The sequence below is a fragment of the Trachypithecus francoisi genome, unplaced genomic scaffold, assembly GCF_009764315.1.
Source record: "Trachypithecus francoisi isolate TF-2019V2 unplaced genomic scaffold, Tfra_2.0 Lachesis_group3, whole genome shotgun sequence".
In the NCBI taxonomy this organism is placed as follows: domain Eukaryota; kingdom Metazoa; phylum Chordata; class Mammalia; order Primates; family Cercopithecidae; genus Trachypithecus; species Trachypithecus francoisi.
In genome coordinates this window covers 37,757,788-37,780,745 of record NW_022681468.1, presented here as the reverse complement: position 1 = coordinate 37,780,745, position 22,958 = coordinate 37,757,788, and the positions used below count along the sequence as shown (strand labels likewise).

Here is a 22,958-nt window from a genome sequence, read left to right as displayed (position 1 = left end):
TGCTCCTCCCCAGTGCCCTTCTTCTCTTACTGTGAGACTATGTCAGCACATTATGATTATGATGCAGCAGCAATATAACAATGCCCAGAGCAGCCTGGACTGCGCTTCTTTTACTAAGTGGTTATTTGCCTGCTGGGTAGACATAAACACCTGCTAAAGAAATGTGGAAAGAGTGGAAACGTGCTGTTTGGAGATTATTTTCCTAGTCGACATCCAGGAGATCTCCAGAGATCTATTTCAGCCCCACCTGTTGGTAAGTGACTGTCTCATTACTGCAACTTGGGTTTGAAACTGACGGAGAAGGAAATGAATAGTTCAATTAATTCTGGTAATTCGAGGGCAGAATGTCTATTTTTTTTTTCCATCTTCCTCTTCTTTTAGTTTTATTTCTTCTACCTCAACCAGAACAAGCAGAAAAGCTGAGAGACTGAACACCTGGTGACCGCTTTTCTTTTTCTTAGAAATAATTTCATTGAGAGTTTGAGTTTGAAATGAAAGCATGTTTTCTTGAGACAGTCTCGCTTTGCCACCCAGGCTGGAGTGCAATGGCACGATCTCGGCTCACCGCAACCTCCCAGGTTTAAGCGATTCTCCTATCTCAGCCTCCCAAGTAGCTGGGATTACAGGTGTGCCATCATGCCCAGCTAATTTTGTTTTTTGTTTTGTTTTGTTTTTTGAAGTAGAGACAGGGTTACAGGCACTGGCCATCATGCCCAGCTAATTTTTTTTTTTTTTTTTGTATTTTTGTAGAGGCGGGGTTTTACCATGTTGGCCAGGCTGGTCTTGAACTCCTGACCTCAGGTGATCTACCTGCCTCAACCTCCCAAAATGCCGGGATTATAGGCGTGAGCCACTGTGCCCAGCCTTTTTTTTTTTTTTTTTTTTTGAGACATAGCTTCACTCTGCTGCCTAGGCTGGAGTGTAGTGGTGTGATCTCGACTCACTGCAACCTCCACCTCCCGGGTTCAAGCCATACTCGTGCCTCAGCCTCCCAAGTAGCTGGGACTACAGGCACACACCACCATGCCTGGATAATTTTTGTGATATTAGTAGAGATGGGGTTTCGTCATGTTGGCCAGGCTGGTCTTGAACTCCTGACCTCAGGTGATCTACCTGCCTCAACCTCCCAAAATGCCGGGATTATAGGCGTGAGCCACTGTGCCCAGCCTTTTTTTTTTTTTTTTTTTTTTGAGACATAGCTTCACTCTGCTGCCTAGGCTGGAGTGTAGTGGTGTGATCTCGACTCACTGCAACCTCCACCTCCCGGGTTCAAGCCATACTCGTGCCTCAGCCTCCCAAGTAGCTGGGACTACAGGCACACACCACCATGCCTGGATAATTTTTGTGATATTAGTAGAGATGGGGTTTCGTCATGTTGGCCAGGCTGGTCTCGAACTCCTGAACTCAAGAGATCCGCCTGCCTTGGCCTCCCAAAGTTCTGGGATTACAGGCGTGAGCCACTGTGCCCGGCCTGTTTTTAAATTTTGATTTTTCAGACTGTTATCCCAATTTTTTCGTCCATAAGAAAAAATTCTCAAAGACTGAGAATTGAATAAATTTGGGGGGAAACAGCCCTTTTTAATTACTCAGATGTTTCAAGATTCAGAACACAAGGCTTTCTCTTCAAAGCTGAAAGGTTGGGCATGGGGATATCATTTTCAAGAGATAGGGGTCACAACAGCTAGCCTCCTGCAAAGGTGCAACCAGAACTGCAACCTAGAATTGTGCTGGACCTAGCCTAAAAATATGTTTATTAGTATAGTAAGAATGTTGGGAAAAATCACATAGGTAAATGCCACACTTCAAAGTGCTGGGAATAATTAACCTCAAAGCTCCAAGGACCACAGAGAACAACTTTAACGAGTGACAGGTAAATGCTGTCATTTAAGAGCTATCATGTAGCCAGGTGTGGTGACTCACACCTGTAATCCCAGCACTTGGGGAGGCTGAGGCAGGTGGATTACCTGAGGTCAGGAGTTTGAGACCAGCATGGTCAACATGGCAAAACTTTGTCTCTACTAAAAGTACAACAATTTGCCAGGCATGGTGGTAGGCACCTGTAATCCCAGCTACTCAGGAGGCTGGAGAATGAGAATCACTACCAGGAGGTAGAGGTTGCAGTGAGCCAAGATCGCACCACTGCCCTCCAGCCTGGGTGACAGAGCGAGACTCCATCTCAAAAAAAAAAAAAAGAGCCATCGTGTAATTACAGACAAATAACACAGTAAAAAGACCACATGAGAATCCAGGTAGTGGGTTTATGAGTGTTCACTATAGAAATCTTTCAACTTTGCCAGAGGTTTGAAACTTTTTATAATAAAATATTGGAGGGAAAATACCACATGGTAATGGTAAACAGGAAACATTTGTAGAGGACATTTTAGGGGCATGTACAGACATCTCTCTGAATTAGGCAGTCAGAAAAGCCAATCAAGACAGTGCAACACTGGCTCTTCAGATTCCCACTCTCTCCCCTTCCCAATGACCGTGAACACTCAAGCTGTCACACTTCCAAAAAGTTCCAGATGACTGCATTTATCCCCAGGAAAATAAAGGCACCCCACCTCTACCACAGGGTGAATGCATCCCATATTTATATCTAAGAATAGTAGTTCTCAGCCCAAATGGAGCCTTGATCATCCTTGAAACAGTATACACAGATAGGGAAGCCCTGACGACACCATGGAATGTCTGAAGAGCAGCTGAAGTGACTCCCTCTTGAAACACATACAGCACATTGCCTCTCTGTGCTTGGTTTTCCTATAGAACAACTAGCATTGGTTTCTGATCTATAATCTGATTTAATAAGGAATCTCTCTAACTTTTCTTTTGCTAAAAGTAGCCAACTACACTTTGTCAAATGAAAATTATACTGTAATTCTGCAGAAAAGTACAACCTAATGTAGCTATCTGCTGAATGAATCACCATTCAATTGGAACTTGAAAAACAGAGAAAGGATTGAGAGGGAGAAAAAGTACTGATTAAAAGAAGTAACAAAGACCATAAGGGATCAGCTAGTGATAGGACGAGCTCATCCATCTCAAATAAAACTCCATTCTTTGTGCCATCCTTGCTCTGCGGTGCAGCAAAAGCCCTTCCCTGCAACATGGCTCTGCATCCTGCCTGCTTAGTTAGATGAATAGGACATTGAATGGGCCCAGCAAAAGGCAAATATTATTGGAAAAATATAAGCTATGACTGTGAAAACTGATACACAATCCTGATAGAATAAATTATGACAAAACATTCCATGTGTCTGTGCCATGGAGCTAGCTCTGTGTTTCCATGATAGCCCATAACAACCCTGCTTTAATTCTGACTCATTCAACAGGCAGTTTTGTTTCTTTCTTTCTTTTTTTTCCCTAGCTAACACCTTGAATAATCAACATGTATTTTTGAGTCACCAAAGTTAATAATGATATCTTAGTAAGGTGATTGGATCAGAGGGTGGAGTCTGAACTGATTGTCAGGCTTGATTGCCTGTCTCTACTGTGCCCGCACACCAAGAAGGCAAAGCAGAGTGCAAGGAGCTTATCAGGAGAGAACCCAGAAACCATCTGTTTCTTTGTAAAAGAAAATCATTTCTTAAGCATCAGTTTAACCACTGGCCACAATTACTTTTGCAACTCTTTACAAGAGATTGTCATGTTCCAAATAGCTTGACACCATGATTGATAACTGCTGTTTTAAAAAAAAATAGTTAATGTTACGGGGATACATTAATATATATTACATATATTTTAACATATATTACTTACATATATGTGTATATATATATAAAGAAATTAAGTAGGCCAAGCACAGTGGCTCATGCCTATAATCCCAGCACTTTGGGAGGCCAAAGTGGGTGGATCACTTGAGCCCAGGAGTTTGAGACCAGCCTGAGCAACACAGGAAGACCCAATTTCTACAAAAAATTTTAAAAATTAACTGGACGGTTACATGTACCTGTAATACCAAATACCTCAGGAGGCTGAGGTGGGAGGATCACTTGTGCTAGGGAGGTTGAGGCTGCAGTGAGCCATGATCACATCACTGCACTCCAGCCTGTGTGACAGAGCAAGACCCTGTCTCAAAAAAACAAACAAACAAACCAAAAAAACTGAAACAAAACAAGCAAATGAAAAACAGAGAGAAAGAAATTAAGTGAAAAATCTATTTGTAAAACTGGAAAGACATATACCAAAACTTGAATACTATCTCCAGATATTCCGAGTGAACCTAAGGCCAGGCACAGTGACTCACACCTGTAATCCTAGCACTTTGGGAGGCCAAGGTGGGCAGACTGCTTGAGCTCAGGAGTTTGAGACCAGCCTGTGTAACATGGTGAAATCCCGTCTCTACAAAAAATACAAAAATTACCCAGGCAGGATGGCGCAGGCCTGTGGTCCCAACTACTCGGGAGGCTGAGGTGGGAGGATCACTTGAGCCCAGGAAGGCAAGGCTGCAGTGAGCCAAGATTACTCCACTGCACTCCAGCTTGGGTGACAGAGCAAGACCCTGTAGAAAAAAAAAAAAGAGTGAACCTAGTAAATAGTTAATTTACTTTACCATTGGTAAAATATATGATGACGAGGTATGTGTGTGCGTGTGTGTGTGTGTGTGTGTGTGTGTCGAGCCAAAATGATGACTTCACAGAACCATCTCTCTGTTTTAAGAGCCTAAACTATTTTTTCCCCCAAGACAGAGTCTTGCTCTGTCACACAGGCTAGAGTACAGTGGCATAATCTTGGCTCACCGCAACCTCCGCCTCCCAGGTTCAAGCAATTCTCCTGCCTCAGCCTCCCAAGTAGCTGGGATTATAGGCACATGCCACCACACCCAGTTAATTGTATTTTTAGTAGAGATGGGGTTTCACCACGTTGGTCAGGCTGGTCTCGATCTCCTGACCTGGTAATCCGCCCCCCTCAGCCTCAAAGTGCTAGGATTACAGGCGTGAGCCACCACGCCCAAGCCTGGACTAATTAACTAGGATAATTGGAGATGTTGGTGAGGTGAAGGGTGTAGTGTACAGATATCTCAAATCACAATTACAACAAAACCAGTCAAAATTTAGCACACACTTATCAGCTATACACATAATCCAAAAGTGTAAAAATAATTCCAGAACAAATATTTAGAACATCACAGCAAAGTTGATAAAAGAGCCTGTTAACACTTTCCACTCCTTAGCTAAACTCAACTTTGTTCAAAAAGGACAAAAGGGGTGAGACCCAGTCGTGGTTGCAAATATCCCTGAATTCCTTCCTTTCCTCTCACTTCCTCCTCCCTCTCTGTGTCCTGAATCCACAGCTACACCTATTCGCCTGGGAGATCATCCACTGTTTGCTCTCTGGAAGGGGAATTCTCAGATGCAAGGGATTCTGGAGATCTCATAAATGACAGCAGTGGAAAGGGCCTTTCCCTATCCCAGCAGCCATGTGGCATCTCCTGATTAGCAAGTGTCTGTCAACAGTAGACACACCCTCCAGTGTGCAGTTTTCATTTTCTCAGAGTACACTGTTTTTCCAAAATGTGCACTCTTTCACTTAACTCTGTATAAACAAGAGTTGACTGCTGCATCTCCTCAAATCTAAGATCCAGAAATTATAACATATATCATTATTTTATGTGCCACTAAGAAGGAAAACATGCTGCTAATTATAGAACTTAATGCTTTGTTTTTGGTTTTGTGTGTGTGTATGTGTGTCTGTGTGTTTTGAGACAGAGTCTTGCTCTGTCACCCAGGTTGGAGTGCAGTGGCACGATCCCAGCTCACTGCAATCTCCGCCTTCTGGGTTCAAGCAATTCTCCTGCCTCAGCCTCCCAAGTAGGCATATACTGAGAGACCTCCTAGAGAGGCCTTTAGGAGTAGCTAGGACTACAGGTGCATGCCACCACGCCTGGGTAATTTTTGTATTTTTTAGTAGAGATGGGGTTTTGCCATGTTGGCCAGGCTGTTCTCAAACTCCTGACCTCAGGTGATCCACCCACCTTGGCCTCCTAAATAATGCTTTCTTATGGGAATTTTCCCACACAATATCTAGCTCTTGCTCCTGTGCCATCATCCTCTGTGCATTTCTTAAAGGGCTCCACTCTAGTCTTTAGGACCTTCTTCTAAGCCTCTGACAAGTTTCATGCTGGAGCTTTCTTCTTTTCTTTTTTTCTTTTTTAATTTCTTTTCTTTTCCTTCCTTTCTTTCTTTTCTTTTTTTTTTTTTTTTTTTTTTTTTTTTTTTTTTTTTTTTTTTGGTGGAGTTTTGCTCTTGTCACCCAGACTGGAGCACAATGGCACAGTCTTGGCTCACTGCAACCTCCACCTCCCATGTTAAAGTGATTCTCCTGCCTCAGTCTCCTGAGTAGCTGGGATTACAGGCACCTGTCACCACACCAGGCTAATTTTTATATTTTCAGTAGAGACAGGGTTTCATGACATTGGCCAGGCTGGTTTTGAACTCCTGAACTAAAGTGATCTGCCTGCCTTGGCCTCTTAAAGTGCTGGGATTATAGGCGTGAGCCACCGCGCCTGGCCAGGAGCTTTCCTAATCTTACTAGAAGATGTCAACAAAAGGTTTTCAGGTAATCGTAAGGAGCACATTTTAAAGAGCAATTAAATGCAACCCAGGTAATACAATCTGTACTGCTTCCTTTGCCACATTATCAAATATCCTCATTGGTCATAAGAGCTCAGGATTCCACTGTTTGGCAGTTTCAAGCCAATTATGAGCTATGGATTCATGACTCTGGTTGCACTCACCAAAAGACCATGGTGAGGATCATCAACAACAGCTTAGCTCCGACATAAACAGCAGCCTTGGACTCTGCTTCACCTACCCAGTATACTTAGAAGAACTCTAACTCTTTCTAAGGCCTTGACCTCACACTTGAAATAACAGTAAGGTTAGAATTGAAATTAGTTTCTTTTGTATACAAATTAGTGCCTTTTTTTTTTTTTTTTTTTTTTGAGACAGGGTCTCGCTCTGTTGCCCAGGCTGGAGTGCAGTGACAAGATCATAGCTCATTGTAGCCTCAACCTCCCAGGCTCAGGTGATCCTCCCACCTCAACCTCCCAAGTAGCTGGAACTATAGGCATGCACCACCACACCCGGCTAATGTCTGTATTTTTTGTAGAGACAAGATCTTGCTATGTTGCCCAGGCTGTTCTCAAACTCCTAGGCTCGAGTGATTGGCCTGCCTTGACTTCCCAAAGTGCTGGGATTATAGGTGTGAGCCATTGTGCCTGGCCTGTATACATTTGATTTTCTTTTTGTTGTTTCTTTTACAAAAGATTTCATCATGAAAAGGAGGAAGCTCAAACTGAAGTGAGTTAAAAACTTCATCTCCTAGAGAAGATTGTGGCTCAGCCTGAGTTGAGGTGAGATTTGACAGTTCTTACAGATAAACCATGTGGGCTGCATGGCCACATCCTCTCCTGCCCTTTTCTCTCTTCCTTCCTTTCCCTCTTCCTTCCTCTTCTACTTACTTTACTTTCCAAGATTATTTTCTTCTTTCTGTCTCCTGGAGACTCGATGTACTGAAGATGCTGCCTATAGCAGTGGTCCCCTTGGAAGCAGGGACCAGTTTTGTGGAAGACAATTTTTCCACTGACTTAGAGTCTCATAAGGAGCATGCAACCAAGAGCTATGCCTCAGTTATGGGTGAATAGTCTGGAAAAAGTGTTCTCAGTTTAGTATAGCTTTGATACCCTACTTACAAAAAAGGGATTGGAGAACCCTGCATGATGAAGAGGGTACCATTACTTTGGAAGATAGAAAATAATGGTCTGTGGGGGAATATATTGAGAGACCTCCTAGAGAAGCCTTTCCTAATACCCTAATAAGTGTCTTAAAGCCCTATACCCCAGTCATTGTTTATTATATGTATCTATTTTCAAGTCCTGATAGTCCCTATCATCCAACATCTTGTTTGAGTTTCTTTTGGCTTGCTTACTACCTGTCTCCCCATAGAGTGTAAGCTGAATGAGGGCAGGGATCTTATTAGTCCTGTTTAGATGTATGTATTAATACAAGTGCTTGGTGCAATGCCAAGCATATCACAGATATTGATAAAATTTGCTGAATTAATAAATAAATGAAGCAATTTAATTATGATATTAAATTCTCTCTGTACCCATTAATTGTGTTTCCATTCCCTCAGTTTTTTATGTTTATATGCAAGTGCAATGATGAAGAAGACCAGCAAGTCTACCACGAGGATCAATGAGCAAGATGCTCTCTGCACACCACATTCCCATGATCCGAGAGATCTTCAAAGTATGTTGGATGGAGGAGAGTATGCCCCTTTTGTATCTCCTCCCATGTTAGAGAGCAATTTTATCCAGGTAAATCATATTCAAGGCCTGAGTTAAGCTCCAAAAACTTCAGTAATTTTCTCAAAGAAAACTGAAAAGGATGGTAGGAGAATTGTTTTAAATGTGCCAAGGGAATATGTGATATTACTAAAGAGAACAGTTTGGGAACTTTAAAAAACCTGAAATAATTACGGCGTTAAAGGACATTTACTTCAAATGTCCCCAAAACTCTTGTGAAGGACTTCTGTCTTAACTCTACCGTAATTGCCATTCCATCATAATCTTCCCAAAATTACATGAAGCCGTTTTTGGCATTTCCCACCACAGGGAAACATACAGATAACTTCTTTCTTAGGCGTCGAAGACATTCTAAAGAACATCTATGACACAACTAGGGATTACAATGAATCTTAACTCTTAGTTCTGAAGGTAAAATATAATTGTCAGATAGTATCAGGGAGAAAAACTTCCTTCTCATAAGAATGTCCCTACATTATGAATGAAACTGCATTTCTGTGCATGTGGGAGCAACGCTAACTTTTTTCTAAACATTCAACATTAAAATGTTCTGACAAAGAAATGGTGAAATGAGTTCAATGATAGGGGTCATACCTCTAAAGTTCCTAGAAATTCCTTAATAAAGTCTTAACACTAAACACTGAGCTATTACCTCTAACTCTTAACACATTCGAGCAGCTGCTTAGCTGATTTCACAGAGGGGTGACAAGGGAAGACAACAGACACTTCAAAAGGTAAGGAGAGGATGGCAGGACCTCTTTTGCCATGGCTGCCAGGCCAATCTCCGAGTAGAACCAGGATGCCACTGTGTACGTGGGGGGCCTGGATGAGAAGGTTAGTGAACCTCTGCTGTGGGAACTGTTTCTCCAGGCTGGACCAGCAGTCAACACCACATGCCAAAGGATAGAGTCTGGCCAGCACCAAGGCTATGACTTTGTGAATTCTTGAGTGAGGATGATGCTGACTATGCCATTAAGATCATGAACATGATCAAACTCTATGGGAAGCCGATACAGGTGAACAAGACATCAGTTCACCACAAAAACATGGGTGTAGGGACCAACATTTTCATTCGGAACCTGGACCCTGAGATTGATGAGAGTTGCTTTATGATACTTTCAGCACCTTTGGGGTCATCTTACAAATCCCCAAGATTAAGTGGGACCCTGACACAGGCAACTCCAAAGTTTATGCGTTCATTAATTTTACTTCATTTGATGTTTCGGATGCAGCAATTGAAGCCATGAATGGGCAGTACCTGTAACTGCCCTATCACCATATCTTATGCCTTCAAGAAGGACTCCAAGGGTGAGCTCCATGGCTTAGCAGCTGGACGACTTCTGGCAGCTCAGAACCCGCTCTCCCAGCCTGACCGCCCTCATCAGCTATTTGCAGATGCACCTCCTCCACCCTCTGCCCCCAATCCTATGGTATCATCATTGGGGTCTGGACTTCCTCCACCAGGCATGCCTCCTCCTGGCTCCTTCCCACTCCCAGTGCTGCCTCCTGGAGCCCTCCCACCTGGGATACCCACCACCATGCCCCACCACCTATGCCTCCTGGGGCTGCAGGACATGGTCCCCCATCAGCAGGAACCCCAGAGGCAGGACATCCTGATTATGGACACTCACAAGCTCACCCATTCCCACCAGGAGGGGTGCCCTATCCAGGGATGTCTCAGATGCAGCTGGCACACCATGGACCTCATGGCTTAGGACATCCCCATTCTGGACCCCCAGGCTCTGGGGAACAGCCACCACCCCGACCACCACCTGGAATACCTCATCCTGGACCTCCTCCGATGGGCATGCCCCCCAAGGGTCTCCATTCGGATCTCCCATGGGTCACCCAGGTCCTATGCCTTCACATGGTGTGCGTGGACCTCCTCCACTGATGCCCCCCTCCATGTGTACACTGGCCCTCCATGACCCACACCCTATGGCTACCAGCCTCTCCCTCCACCCAGACCCACTCCCCAGCCACCAGTTGCCCCTTGAACTGGCTCCTTTACTTTGGAGCCCTCTCCCTCAGTAAATTCGAATTTTCCTTCCTCCTGTTACATCTTCCCAATATCTTTTCGATTCCTTGGAACAATCAGAGATGCTGTAGCTCCTTGGGGCTAAGGCACTAATCCCTTTCAGCACCCCCACCCCATTCCCCTTTTTAATGTAACTTTTTCCACAGGAGGTATTTCTTTTTTATGTTGGTCCTGAGTATTTTGCAAATGCACAGAGAAAATAAAGCTAAACTCCTTATTCTAAAAAAAAAAAAAAAGGTAAGGAGACTTCATCTTCCATAAACACATTCTCTGCACTCATACTTGAGTACTAATGTGAGCTACCCACCTCCAGTATGCCACAGGCAGGAGGTGAAGCCTCCCAAAATACCAAATGTTTTAGTGATGTCCCTAGAACACGTGTGACAAGTTGTGATTTGATGTACTTTACCTTCTACATACTTCTTTCCTACTAATCATGCTTTTATTTTTCCACCTTTCATCCTGTGCCCTTTCCAAGTTAGTTAACTTTTGCACACTCTAACAAAATTACATAGTACTTGTCCAACACTGGGGGTAGTTAGCAGTCTATAGGTCAGACGTAGCCCCCATCATAATTTGATAAGTCGTATCCTTCAAGTTGCACAACCCCACCTGGTTAGCATGTCTTTGGCAGTAAGTTACCAAGATTCCTGACTGAACAGGTTTAAATGAAAAAAGAAAAACAATTAGGCTGGGTACAGTGGCTCATGCTGTAATCCCAGCCCTTTGGAAGGACAAGGCGGGAGGATCGCTTGAGGCCAGGAGTTCAAGATTGGCCTGGGCAACAAGGGAGATCCCACCTCTAAAAACATTTTTAAAAATTAGCAGGGTGCAATGCTGCACACCTATATTCCTAGCTACTCGGGAGGCTAAGGAGGGAGGATTGCTTAAGCCCAGGAGCTCCAGGCTGCAGTGAGCTAGGATGGCACTACTGCACTCCAGCCTGGATGACAAGACAAGACTTTGTCTCTAAAAACAAACAAATTTTTTTTTTTTAATTAAAAAGAAAGCAATTATCTCAAATAGAGTGAAAGAGCCCCAGGGCATCAGCTCACTCCTGGTAGAAGACTCAGGTTCTCTTTTTTCGTTCTGTCACCTTCAAGCCAGTTCCCCTCAGGGCATCACATCCAAACAGGACAATGACAGCTGCCAGCAGTAGAAGATATTCATCTCATCCTGGTGGCTCTGTCTCCTGGTGGCTCTGAGAAAGGTTTTCCAGGATTGGAGGAGACCTCTCTATGTCTTGCTGGTCACATGCCACTGCTGAAACCAGTCACTGGCAAGGGGTGGAGTGGAACCACCACTACCCATTTAAGTTAGTCAGGATTTAATCCCTGAGCCGGGTCATTATCCCTGAGCCATGATATTGGACAAAACCAGGATTCTGTTAATCCGGAAGAAGAGGGGCACAGTTTGGGTAGGTTATCAATAGTGTGAGCTACATCCTCTTTCTTTCAATGATGTATTTTTTAATTGAACCAATTATTATACAGCTGAGAAACCACAGTGTAGCTCCTCTCTGCCTTCCTTCATTTCCCTGTCTGCCCATCCTCCAGTCTCTTCTTCTACCAAGTGGCAGAGATTTTATTGGCCAAGTTTCTTGGACTCTGGGGTTTTTATGCATGCTCTTCCTCTGCCTGGAAACCTCTCCTCTCCACCCAGCCAGTTTATCTCCCACATGGTTCAGGTATCAGCTAGACGTCTCTTCCTCTGGGGAGACTTTCATGACCCCATATCCAGGGGTGTGCTGGCATTGGTCGATTGGTAAGTGTTCAGGAAATTTGCAAGTCAGTTGTTAAACACAGCCTTTTTAAAAAATAAATTATAGACCAAGTGCGGTGGCTTACGCCTGTAATCCCAGCACTTTGGTAGGCCGAGGTGGGTGGATCACCTGAGGTCAGGAGTTTGAGATCAGCCCCATCAACATGATGACACCCCATCTCTCCTAAAAATACAAAAATTAGCCAGGCTTGGTGGCACGTGCCTGTAATCCCAGCTACTCAGGAGGCTGAGACAGGAGAATCACTTGAACCCGTGAGGCAGAGGTTGCAGTGAGCTGAGATCACGCCACGGCACTCCAGCCTGGGCAGCACAAGACTCCATCTAAAAAAAAAATTAAATTCTTAAAAATTAAATTTTATAAACATATCTAAAATAAAGGCAACAAATATTCAAGACTCATCATTCCTATTCTTTTACTACATTTTACTATTGTCTATACTTCTAAGGTTATAAATATAAGAGTTTGGCAAGAGTTTGTGGAATTTATCAATTGGCTCTATGTAATTTAAACTAAAGACTAAAGAATATTGCATATTATTTGTAAATGTGTGTGCTACTTGTCTTTTATGTCAGTAACATTTTAAACTTATGTGTAAATGTGTGTACCTTCCAAGACCTAGCTGTTGCCAGAATATCACTGCCTATCTCCCCACTCTAAGCTAAGTCAAGTCCTCTGTTATGTGCTCCTGTAACATCCTGAACTTGTACTTGGTAACACTTTTTTTTTTTTTTTTTTTTTTTGAGGCGGAGTCTCGCTCTGTCGCCCGGACTGGAGTGCAGTGGCCGGATCTCAGCTCACTGCAAGCTCTGCCTCCCGGGTTTACACCATTCTCCTGCCTCAGCCTCCCGAGTAGCTGGGACTACAGGCGCTCGCCACCTCGCCCGGCTAGTTTTTGTATTTTTAGTAGAGACGGGGTTTCACCGTGTTAGCCAGGATGGTCTCCATCTCCTGACCTCGTGATCCGCCCGTCTCGGCCTCCCAAAGTGCTGGGATTACAGGCTTGAGCCACCGCGCCCGGCCAATACTTCTTACAGTAATAATTAGTCACATACTTAAATTGTTTAATGTTTGCCTTTCCTGGTAGACCCCCACGGGTCAGAGACTGTGTCTGTTCCCTGTGGTGTCTCCAAGAATTAGCATGAGCAAGTGAAGGAACAAATACATTATGGTTCATTTCTCCCTTATTTCCTGCCATCTTCCACTTCTCAGGCAAGCAAGGTTGTCAAAGCCACACATTTCATCATATAATGCCTTTTCCTGTTTTCTGCACTCAGGTTAACAGGAGAGGTGAATCCATTTACCTTCATAACCGAGCCAACTGGGTGACCGTAGGCATCTGTTCTTCCAGTTCCACCCACAAGATCCCCAATGTGATGCTACTGGCACATCTGACACCTGGTGCCCGGAAAGATACAGAACCCCTGTTTAAAAGTCTCCTGACATCTCCTCCTGCAGAGAAACTGGTGCTCACCAGGTGAGTTACAAAGAGAAGAGGTTAAAGATCTCTCAGAATATGTGCATTACCCCTGTGGATCTGAAATTGGAAACACTGATGACAATTGCACCAAAGGAGCATCTCGCTGGCATTCCCTGCTGCAAATGACGAAGAGGAGCATCCTTAAAGATGGGTGAAATAATGTATGACAGTGGATATCAAGCAGGCAGTTAATTTTTAAAAAACTAAACCTAATTAACAGGAACTGAAGACTCATAATAAACTGCCTTTCTAGAACATGCCTCCTCTTCCACAGCATCCCAGCTTCCAACAGAATTAGCTCTGGTCTTGTCTCAGCCTCTAACTTGGTCTATGATCGTGAGCAAATTGCTTGACTTTAAGTTAACTTTGAAGGATTAATTTAAAGGAGACTTTCTCATGATAAATAGTTGACATTCTGATGTGTTTTGTTTTTGAGACGGAGTCTTGCACTGTCACCCAGGCTGGAGTGCAGTGGCACGATCTTGGCTCACTACAACCTCCCAGTTCAAGCGATTCTCCTGTCTCAGCCTCCCGAGTGGCTGGGACTACAGGCATACACCACCACGCTCAGCTAATTTTTGTATTTTTAGTAGAGACAGGGTTTCACCATATTGGTCAGGCTGGTATTGAACTGCTGACCTCAGGTGATCCACCCACCTTGGCGTCCCAAAGTGCTGGGATTGCAGGTGTGAGCCACTGCACCCAGCCTATTCTGACGTTTTTATACATCAGAGCCTTAGGTATATGATTAAGATGAGATGGTCCTCAGGAGCCCTTACCCAGATCTATCTGGGAGACAAGTCTGGTGTCTTGAGTCTCACTCTTCAAACTACTATAAAATATAAGAAAGAGGCTGGGCATGGTAGCTCACACCTGTAATCCCAGTACTTTTGGAGGCCAAGGCAGGTGAATTGCTTGAGCCCAGGCATTCAAGACCAGCCTGGGCAACATAGTGAAACCTTGTCTCTACAAAAAAATACAAAAATTAGCCAGGCGTTGGTGGTACATACCTGTTGTGCCAGCTACTTGGGAAGATGAGGTGGGAGTATCACTTAGGCATAGGATGTTAAGGCTGCAGTGAGCCATGATCACACCACAACTGCACTCCAGCCTGGGCAACAGAGTGAGACCTTATCTCAAAACAAACCAACAAGCAAACAAACAAACAACTATATATATAAGAAAGGCCTTTTTATAAGCCTCCAATCAGGTTTCCAGATGATGTTACTGTGTGCTTGTTTGCAGGTTTCTCCCTCTGCAGTTTGTGACTCTTTCTGTGCATGACGCGGAAAACATGCGCCTAAAAGTAAAGCTGGTGAGTGGTCGAGCCTACTACTTACAGCTCTGCACTTCTGCATGTAAACAGGACACCTTGTTTTCTCAATGGGTGGCCCTCATCTCCCTCTTGAATCAGGAAAAAGCCAAAGTTTCCAAAGTGTCAGAGGTTTCAAGTCTCTCAGGAATTACGAATAGCACAGACGTCACAGGCTCCACGGATGTGATGGATATCACAGCGTTCACAGCCATCCTGACCCCGTACATGTACACACGTACAGGCCCTGAACATGTCAGGGACAGCATAGATTTCTCAGAATTCACAGACATCACCGACATCACAGATGTCACAGACCTTCCAGAAAATGAGGTCCCAGAGGTCCCAGATATAAGAATTGTTACAGAAGTCATAGAAGTCAGAGAAGCCACAGAAGTCACAGACAGCTCTGATATTACAAACTGCTCGGGAGTCACAGTGGTGTTTGAAAACAATGATTTAATCAGGGCCAAGCAAGAGGAGAAGGTACGTGTCACTGAAGGCTATCATGTTTTAATAATTGAGAACTAGAGTGATTACCAAGATCACACTTCTTGGTTAGCTGACATTGATTGTCAAAATGCTATGGAACCTACCTACTCTGAGTAACCTAATTTTAATAGTGAGATTCGATCTCTGAACCCTGGTGTAAAGGAGTTGTAAGATGTCTCCTGAAATAGGCAGTGACAACCGTTAACATAAATCTTAGCCCAGCATCAGAAATGGAAAGAACCTCGGAATCAGAATCAGAACCAAGTTAGACTCTCAACCTGCGGCATATTACTTGTGTGACTTCGCCCAAATCACATAATCCGCATGAGCCTCAGTTTCCTCACTTCTAAAATAAGGATATTAATATAATGTAAGGGTTATTTTCTGGTTTAAAAATATATAGCAGTAGCCACTACCTTAAAGGATGGGATGGAATTTCTATGGGTAAACATGAGGATGGAAATAGGATAATAAAAAACAAAACAAAATGAGTGGCTTTAGAAAAGGCCAGAGAGTGGAAAAACAGAGTCATGTCCAAAAATGTTCCGTTCAGTTGGGCTAGAGGATAATATATATGGAGAATAGTAGAAAATAGGACTGGAAAGTTGCTTAACAACCTTGAGAGCCAAATTTAAAGTGAGAACTTCACTCTTTGGGCAAACCTTAGTGACCACAGTCTTCTGTGTAAGGGAATGAAGGAGCTGTGTTTTTAAAAGATTAATCTAATGGCAGGATGGATTATAGGTAAAGAGATCTGTTTGAAGACTACTGTTGAAAAACTTCCTCTAGGTCCACAATAGAAAAAAGGCCGGTGCAGTGGCTCACACCTGTAACCTCGGCACTTTGGGAGGCCAAGACAGGTGGATTGCTTGAGCTTGGGAGTTCGAGACCAGCCTAGGAAACATGGCGAAACCCCATCTCTACTAAAAATACAAAAATTAGCTGGGCATGGTGGTGTATGCCTGTAGTCCCAGCTACTAGGGAGGCTGAGGTGGGAGGATTACTTGACCCTTGGAGGTAGAGGGTGCAATAAGCCAAGATTGTGCCACTGCTCTCCAGCCTGGGTGACAGAGTCACACCCTGTCTCAAAACACACACACACACACACACACACACACAAAAGAAAAGAAAAATGGTAGGGCTGGGCACAGTGGCTCATGTCTATAATCCCAGCACTTTGGGAGACCAAGGCGGGTGGATCACCTGAGATCAGGAGTTTGAGACCAGTCTGGCCAACATGGCAAAACCCTATCTCTACTAGAAAATAAAAAATTAGTGTGGTAGTGGGCACCTGTAATCCCAGCTACCTGAGAGGCTGAGGCAGGAGAATTGCTTGAACCTGGGAGGTGGAGGTTGCAGTGAGCTGAGATCACGCCATTGCACTCCAGCCTGGGCGACAGAGTAAGACCCTGTCTCAAAAAACAAACAAACAAAAAAAAAACCTAATTTTTAATTAGGAAAAATTCAAATAATTCTACACAATTTTTAATGACAGGAGGAAAATGCTTATAATAAAATGTTAAGTGAAAAAGGTAGGAGACAGAACTTCAAGATGATCTAAGTAGACATAAACAAAATAAATAGAAAGATCAGAGTGAAATGTGCACAGGAGTAGTTGTTTCTGGGCAGTGGCATCATACAAGCAATAATTTATTATTATTATTATTATTTTTTTAGACGGAGTCTCGCTCTGTCACCTGGGCTGGAGTGCAGTGGCCGGATCTCAGCTCACTGCAAGCTCCACCTCCCGAGTTTATGCCATTCTCCTGCCTCAGCCTCCCAAGTAGCTGGGACTACAGGCGCCCGCCACCTCGCCCAGCTAGCTTTTTGTATTTTTTAGTAGAGATGGGGTTTCACCGTGTTAGCCAGGATGGTCTCAAACTCCTGACCTCGTGATCTGCCCGTCTCGGCCTCCCAAAGTGCTGGGATTACAGGCTTGAGCCACCGCACCCGGCCAATTAATTTATTACTATTATTATTATTATTTTGAGACAGTCTCACTCCATTGCCCAGGCTGGAGTGCAGTGGCATGATCTCAGCTCACTGCAACCTCCACCTCTTAGGTTCAAGCGATTCTTATGCCTCAGCCTTCCAAGTAGCTGGGATTACAGGTGCCCACCACATGCCCAGTTAATTTTTGTATTTTTAGTAGAGATGGGGTTTCTCCATGTTGCCCAAGCTGGTCTCAAACTCCTGGCCTCAAGTGATCTGCCCGCCTTGGCAAGCAATAATATTCTACCTTTAGCTTTATTCATTATAGGATTTTCCAAATATGCTATAATAAATATGTATGACAGGGAAAGTTTTTCATTGTCAGGGAAAAGTTTTATCTTTAAGGAAGAAAATTATTACATCATTTTAAAGGAAATGCAGTAGAGGTATATTAGGCCATTCTTGCATCGCTATAAAGAAATATCTGAGACTGGGCAATTAATAAAGAAAAGAGAGTTAATTGGCTCATGGGTCTGTAGGTGGTAAAGGAAGCACAATGCTGGCATCTGCTTCAGGTGAGGGCCTCAGGGAACTTACAGTTGTGCAGAAGAGAAGGAGAGCCAGCACATCACATGGCCAGAGAGAGAGCAAAAGAGAGAGGAAGGAGGTGCCAGGCTCTTTTAAACAACCAAATCTCGCATCAACTCAGAGTGAGAACTCACTCATTACGGTGAGGACAGCACCAAGCCATTCACAAGGGATCTGCCCCCAAGACCTAAACACCACCCACTAGGCTCACTTCCAACATTGGAGGTCACATTTCAACATGAGATTTTCAAGTGACAAAACATCCAAACCATATCAAGAAGTAATGGACTAGGCAGTGGCAGTGGAAAGAAGAAGGTGCGGACAGGAAGGACATTAAAAAGCCAGCTTTAGGGCCTGCTGACCAACTGCCTTGAGTCCTGAGTGATTCTGAGCAAATCAGAGAGCGGCTAGGAGAGGTGATACATTAGCAGAAACTGGGAAATTAGGAGGAGGGGGGGATTTTAGGGTATTAAGTTTTAGATACAGGTTCTAAGTCTTCTGACAAAAAAAAAAAATCTCTTTTATATTATGAGTCCCTGGCCCCTGTAACCTATCAGATGCTCTAATTAAGACCAAACTCAGACTGGGGAATCAGTGGCATTTCTGGGAAACCTTTCTTGTGCTGTAATGAGATGCCAAGCGTCTTCTGTGAGGTGACAACACGAGCTTGGGAACATGTTGTGTCAGGCTGCAGCGGGGCAGGCCCTGGCTCCCACACAGCCTGCCGCCAGCACACCTGGGGCTCTCCCCATGGTCGTGCCACTCTAAACCTCTCTCCCTCCTTACTACTACTCACAGGTGTTAAGTGACGATGAATGAAATGCCGCCTGTATTAGATACTGCTCCACAAACACCTATTACCTGATGCTCTTCTGTTACCTGATTTGCTGCTGCTTTTTATTTTTAAAGGAAAAATTGAAAAACATACTGAAGCCTGGGTGTCTACAAGATACAAAAAGTAAGAGTGAGTTGAAAGAATCCTCAAAACATGTCACCATCTCAAACATAACACTGACTTTTGAAGGTAAAAGATATTTTCAAACTACCTTGACTCCAGTAGAAAGTGAGGCAAATACATCCAAGGAGATGGAGAATAAGACCTCTGAAGAAAAGACACCTGATTTTCAGAGCACGGCTCTCCAGGCTGAAGAATCCAGGTATGAGAGGCAGGAACATGCCAAAGGAATTCTAAGACATGAAATATTAATAAAGAAGTGTGTGCTTTAGTCTCTTAACTCAGGCATCTGCCACCGAAGATTCTCAGAGACAGATGTAGTGTAACTGAATGATGATATAGTCAGCTCTGAATGACCCACATTTGGTTCAACCTTGGCTAATTTTTATTTTCCACCTTCTCATGTTTCTCAATTGGCATTCTGGGCTGTCTACCTGATGTCAATTGTTGTATGTGCTTCAGGAAATATAACAGAGGCCGGGTGCGGTGGCTCACACCTGTAATCCCAGCACTTTGGGAGGCCGAGGCAGGTGGATCACCTGAGGTCAGGAGTTCAAGACCAGCCTGGCCAACATGGCAAAACCCCGTCTCTACTAAAAAAATTAGCCCGGCGTGGTAGCGGGCATCTGTAATCCCAGCTACTAGGGAGGCTGAGGCACGAGAATTGCTTGAACCCTGGAGGTGGAGGTTGCAGTGAGCTGAGATCGTGCCACTGCACTCCAGCCTGGGCGACAGAGCAACACTCTGTCTCAAAGAAAAAAAGGAAAGAAAATAGAATCACAGTGTTCACATATTTAGGAGTTGGAGTCATATTGACTTCGATAGTGATTACGGGTACTTTTAATTTTATTAAAGGTACGTCTCTATACTTCTCTATATTTTCCTCTATACATATTCTCTATGTATCCCTTATCCTTCTCTACACTTCCAACTAATAACTTTTTTGCTTTTTTCTTTTTTAAAGACTAGTCAAGTGCAGTAATGAGAAAAGGAAAAAGTTAATTCTACTTGTGACAATAAATGCTAAAATCTTACAATCTTAGCAGGGAAAATACAGCAAGCTTACTATAAAATTAAGGGAACGGTTAATATTAATCATTATTAAAATATAGAAGAGTAGAAAAGCCATGATACTATAAATACATTGATAAAGTTTGATATTCTTGATCACAGAAAAGATCCACATAGTAGCGAGTTTTCCTTTAGCACAATAAAGAATATTTACCACAAACCACAGCCTATACTATTTTTTTTTTTGAGACGGAGTCTTGCTCTGTCACCCAGGCTGGAGTGCAGTGGCACAATCTCGGCTCACTGCAAGTTCCGCCTCCCAGGTTCACGCCGTTCTCCTGCCTCAGTCTCCTGAGTAGCTAGGACTACAGGCGCCCGCCACCACGCCCGGCTAATTTTTTTGTATTTTTAGTAGAGATGGGGTTTCACTGTGTTAGCCAGGATGGTCTCAATCTCCTGACCTCGTGATCTGCCTGCCTCGGCCTCCCAAAGTGCTGGGATTACAGGTATGAGCCACCGTGCCCGGCCGCCTCTAGTATTTTTAATGAAGAAATTTATAATTGTTCTATTTAGAACTTAGAACACAACATGCTGAAAAGCCCATCTCTACAAAAACTACAAAAATTAGTCAGGAGTGGTGGTGCATTCCTGTAGTCCCAGCTTCTCGGGAGGCTGAGGTGGGAGGATGGCTTGAACCCAAGAGCTCAAGGCTGCAGTGAGCCACGATTGTGCCACTGCACTCCAGCCTGGGTGACAGAGTGAGACCCTGTCTCAAACAAAAACAAAACTTAGAACAAATTAGGAGTGTTCCCATTAACATTTCTATGTGATATAAAAGTTTCTAGCAATCTGATAGGACTCAGAAATACAAAGAAAATTATGAATTTTTAAAATCACTCTTTGCAAATGGCAATTCATATTTAGAAAATTTGAGAATCAACAAAAATTTAGTTTCTTTTGGAAGGCTACAGATTATAAGATAAACACAAAAAAATAGTTTTTAATTTACATGCCAAAAATATACTGAAAAAAGGGTGTATTTTTCAACATCAACAACAAAACCAAATATTTAGTGAGGCTGATACTCTTATCTATATAAACGGAATTACAAAACTTTAATGGCAGAAATAAAAGACAATTTGAATAAGGAAAACTAGATTCTTCTTCTGCGTAAGTAGATATAAATACAATACCAATTAACATCTCAATAGGATATCTCATAGAAATCATAAAATTGTACAAAAAAAAAGGATGTGGAAAAGATAGGGGTAAACATCTCAAGGAAACAGGGTAGGAGGGGAGTAAGGGGTGAAACACTACACATTGACTACAGCGTACAGTGCTTGGGTGATGGGTGCACCAAAATCTCAAAAATCACCACTAAAGAACTTATTAATGTAACAACAACAACAAAAATCAGAAACTGGACCGTTAGGTTCACATTTAAAACTGTTTTTAAAAATTCACTGACCAGTTGAGTGCTTAGCATTGCACTAGGTATGACCACCTCCCTGGCTTGGTTGAGGATAAATGTCAGTCTCCCTGTTCTGTGCCAGTGCTGACAGATACTTAATCATGCATTTGGAGACTGTTGTTTCTGGCTCACCTATTGCAGGCTCTTAGCTGCTTTCTCTGTTTCATTTGTTATGTATTTAATCTTATAAGCTGTCTATCATTGGCTTGTACAGAGGATAAAGCTAAGATGATAGCAGGATAGTCTCCAGTTCTTTCACTTAAAGTTTCTATCTACCCAACTGGACAATAAGCACCTTGCAGGCAGGGAGCCTCTTCTTGGTATGGTATCCTTCACACCTCTTAGAACACATGCTGGACACAGAGAAGGGCTCAAAACTGGCTTGGTGAATTAAAAGAACAGTGGTAATATGTTACTATAATTTTAGGAACTATTTTGTACATGGTGAAAATATTTTCATTATAAACTTGAGACTTCCAAAGACTGCCTAATATAAAGGAAAGCAGAAATGCTAGGATCATTGTTTGCATTGTTAAAAAATATTCTATTATGCATTCAAAAAAAAGTTTTCCAGTTCCTATACTATTTATTCTCTCTAATTTAGCATATTTGATTTTCCATAGTAAAAAGTTAAAGAAAAAAATCTCGGCCGGGCGCGGTGGCTCAAGCCTGTAATCCCAGCACTTTGGAAGGCCGAGACGGGCGGATCACTAGGTCAGGAGATCGAGACCATCCTGGCTAACACGGTGAAACCCCGTCTCTAGTAAAAAAATACAAAAAAACTAGCCGGGCGAGGTGGTGGGCGCCTGTAGTCCCAGCTACTCCGGAGGCTGAGGCAGGAGAATAGCGTGAACCCGGGAGGCGGAGCTTGCAGTGAGCTGAGATCCAGCCACTGCACTCCAGCCTGGGCGAAAGAGCGAGACTCCGTCTCAAAAAAAAAAAAAAAAAAAAAAAGAAAAGAAAAGAAAAAAATCTCAAGGAAACAATGGGATGAAAAATGTCTAAGGGCTACTCAGTCCTATAAAATCTTAAGCCATGTTATAATTAAATGGCCATCAGAACTACCAGTGCAAAGTTTCGAATATAGAAATAAAAACATAACCAGGCACAGTGGCTCATGCTTGTAATGCTAGCACTTTGGGAGCCTGAGGTGGGAGGACGATCCTGGGCAACTTACCGAGACCATGTCTCTACAAAAAATATTTAGAAGTAGCCAGGTGTGATGGCACATGACTATAGTCTTAGCTATGGGGGAGGCTGAGGCAGGAGGATCTCTTGAGCCCAGGAGTTCAAGGTTACAGTAAGCTATGAACACGTCACTGCACTCTAGCCTGTCTCAAAAAAAAAAAAGATACAAAAATAGATCCAAACTGATATGAATTCAAAAGAAGCATGTAAAGAGGCCGGGTGCAGTGGCTCACACCTGTAATCCCAGCATTTGGGAGGCTGAGGCGGGTAGATCACGAGGTCAGGAGTTCAAGACCAGCCTAGCCAAGATGGTGAAACCCTGTCTCTACTAAAAACTACAAAAATTGGGGGGCGGAGCAAGATGGCCGAATAGGAACAGCTCCAGTCTTCAACTCCCAGC

The 22,958-nt window shown here is 43.4% G+C and overlaps 1 protein-coding gene and 1 pseudogene across 4 annotated transcripts in view; both read left to right on the top strand.

Moving 5' to 3' along the window:
• Positions 1 to 95: 95 nt before the first annotated feature.
• FAM71D (family with sequence similarity 71 member D) overlaps positions 96 to 22,958 on the top strand; it is a 48,544-nt gene continuing 25,681 nt past the window's right edge. For 3 of the 4 annotated variants that reach the window (XM_033187680.1, XM_033187681.1, XM_033187679.1), the window contains exons 1-6: positions 96 to 253; positions 7,268 to 7,354; positions 8,137 to 8,320; positions 13,404 to 13,603; positions 14,852 to 15,404; positions 18,840 to 19,087. In XM_033187680.1, the coding sequence (XP_033043571.1) occupies positions 8,162 to 8,320; positions 13,404 to 13,603; positions 14,852 to 15,404; positions 18,840 to 19,087 (1,160 nt within the window). In that variant the 5' untranslated portion in view covers positions 96 to 253; positions 7,268 to 7,354; positions 8,137 to 8,161. The remainder of the gene's footprint in view (positions 254 to 7,267; positions 7,355 to 8,136; positions 8,321 to 13,403; positions 13,604 to 14,851; positions 15,405 to 18,839; positions 19,088 to 22,958) is intronic. The other variant, XM_033187682.1, reaches the window with a different exon arrangement.
• Positions 9,074 to 10,582, top strand: LOC117069447 (annotated as a pseudogene).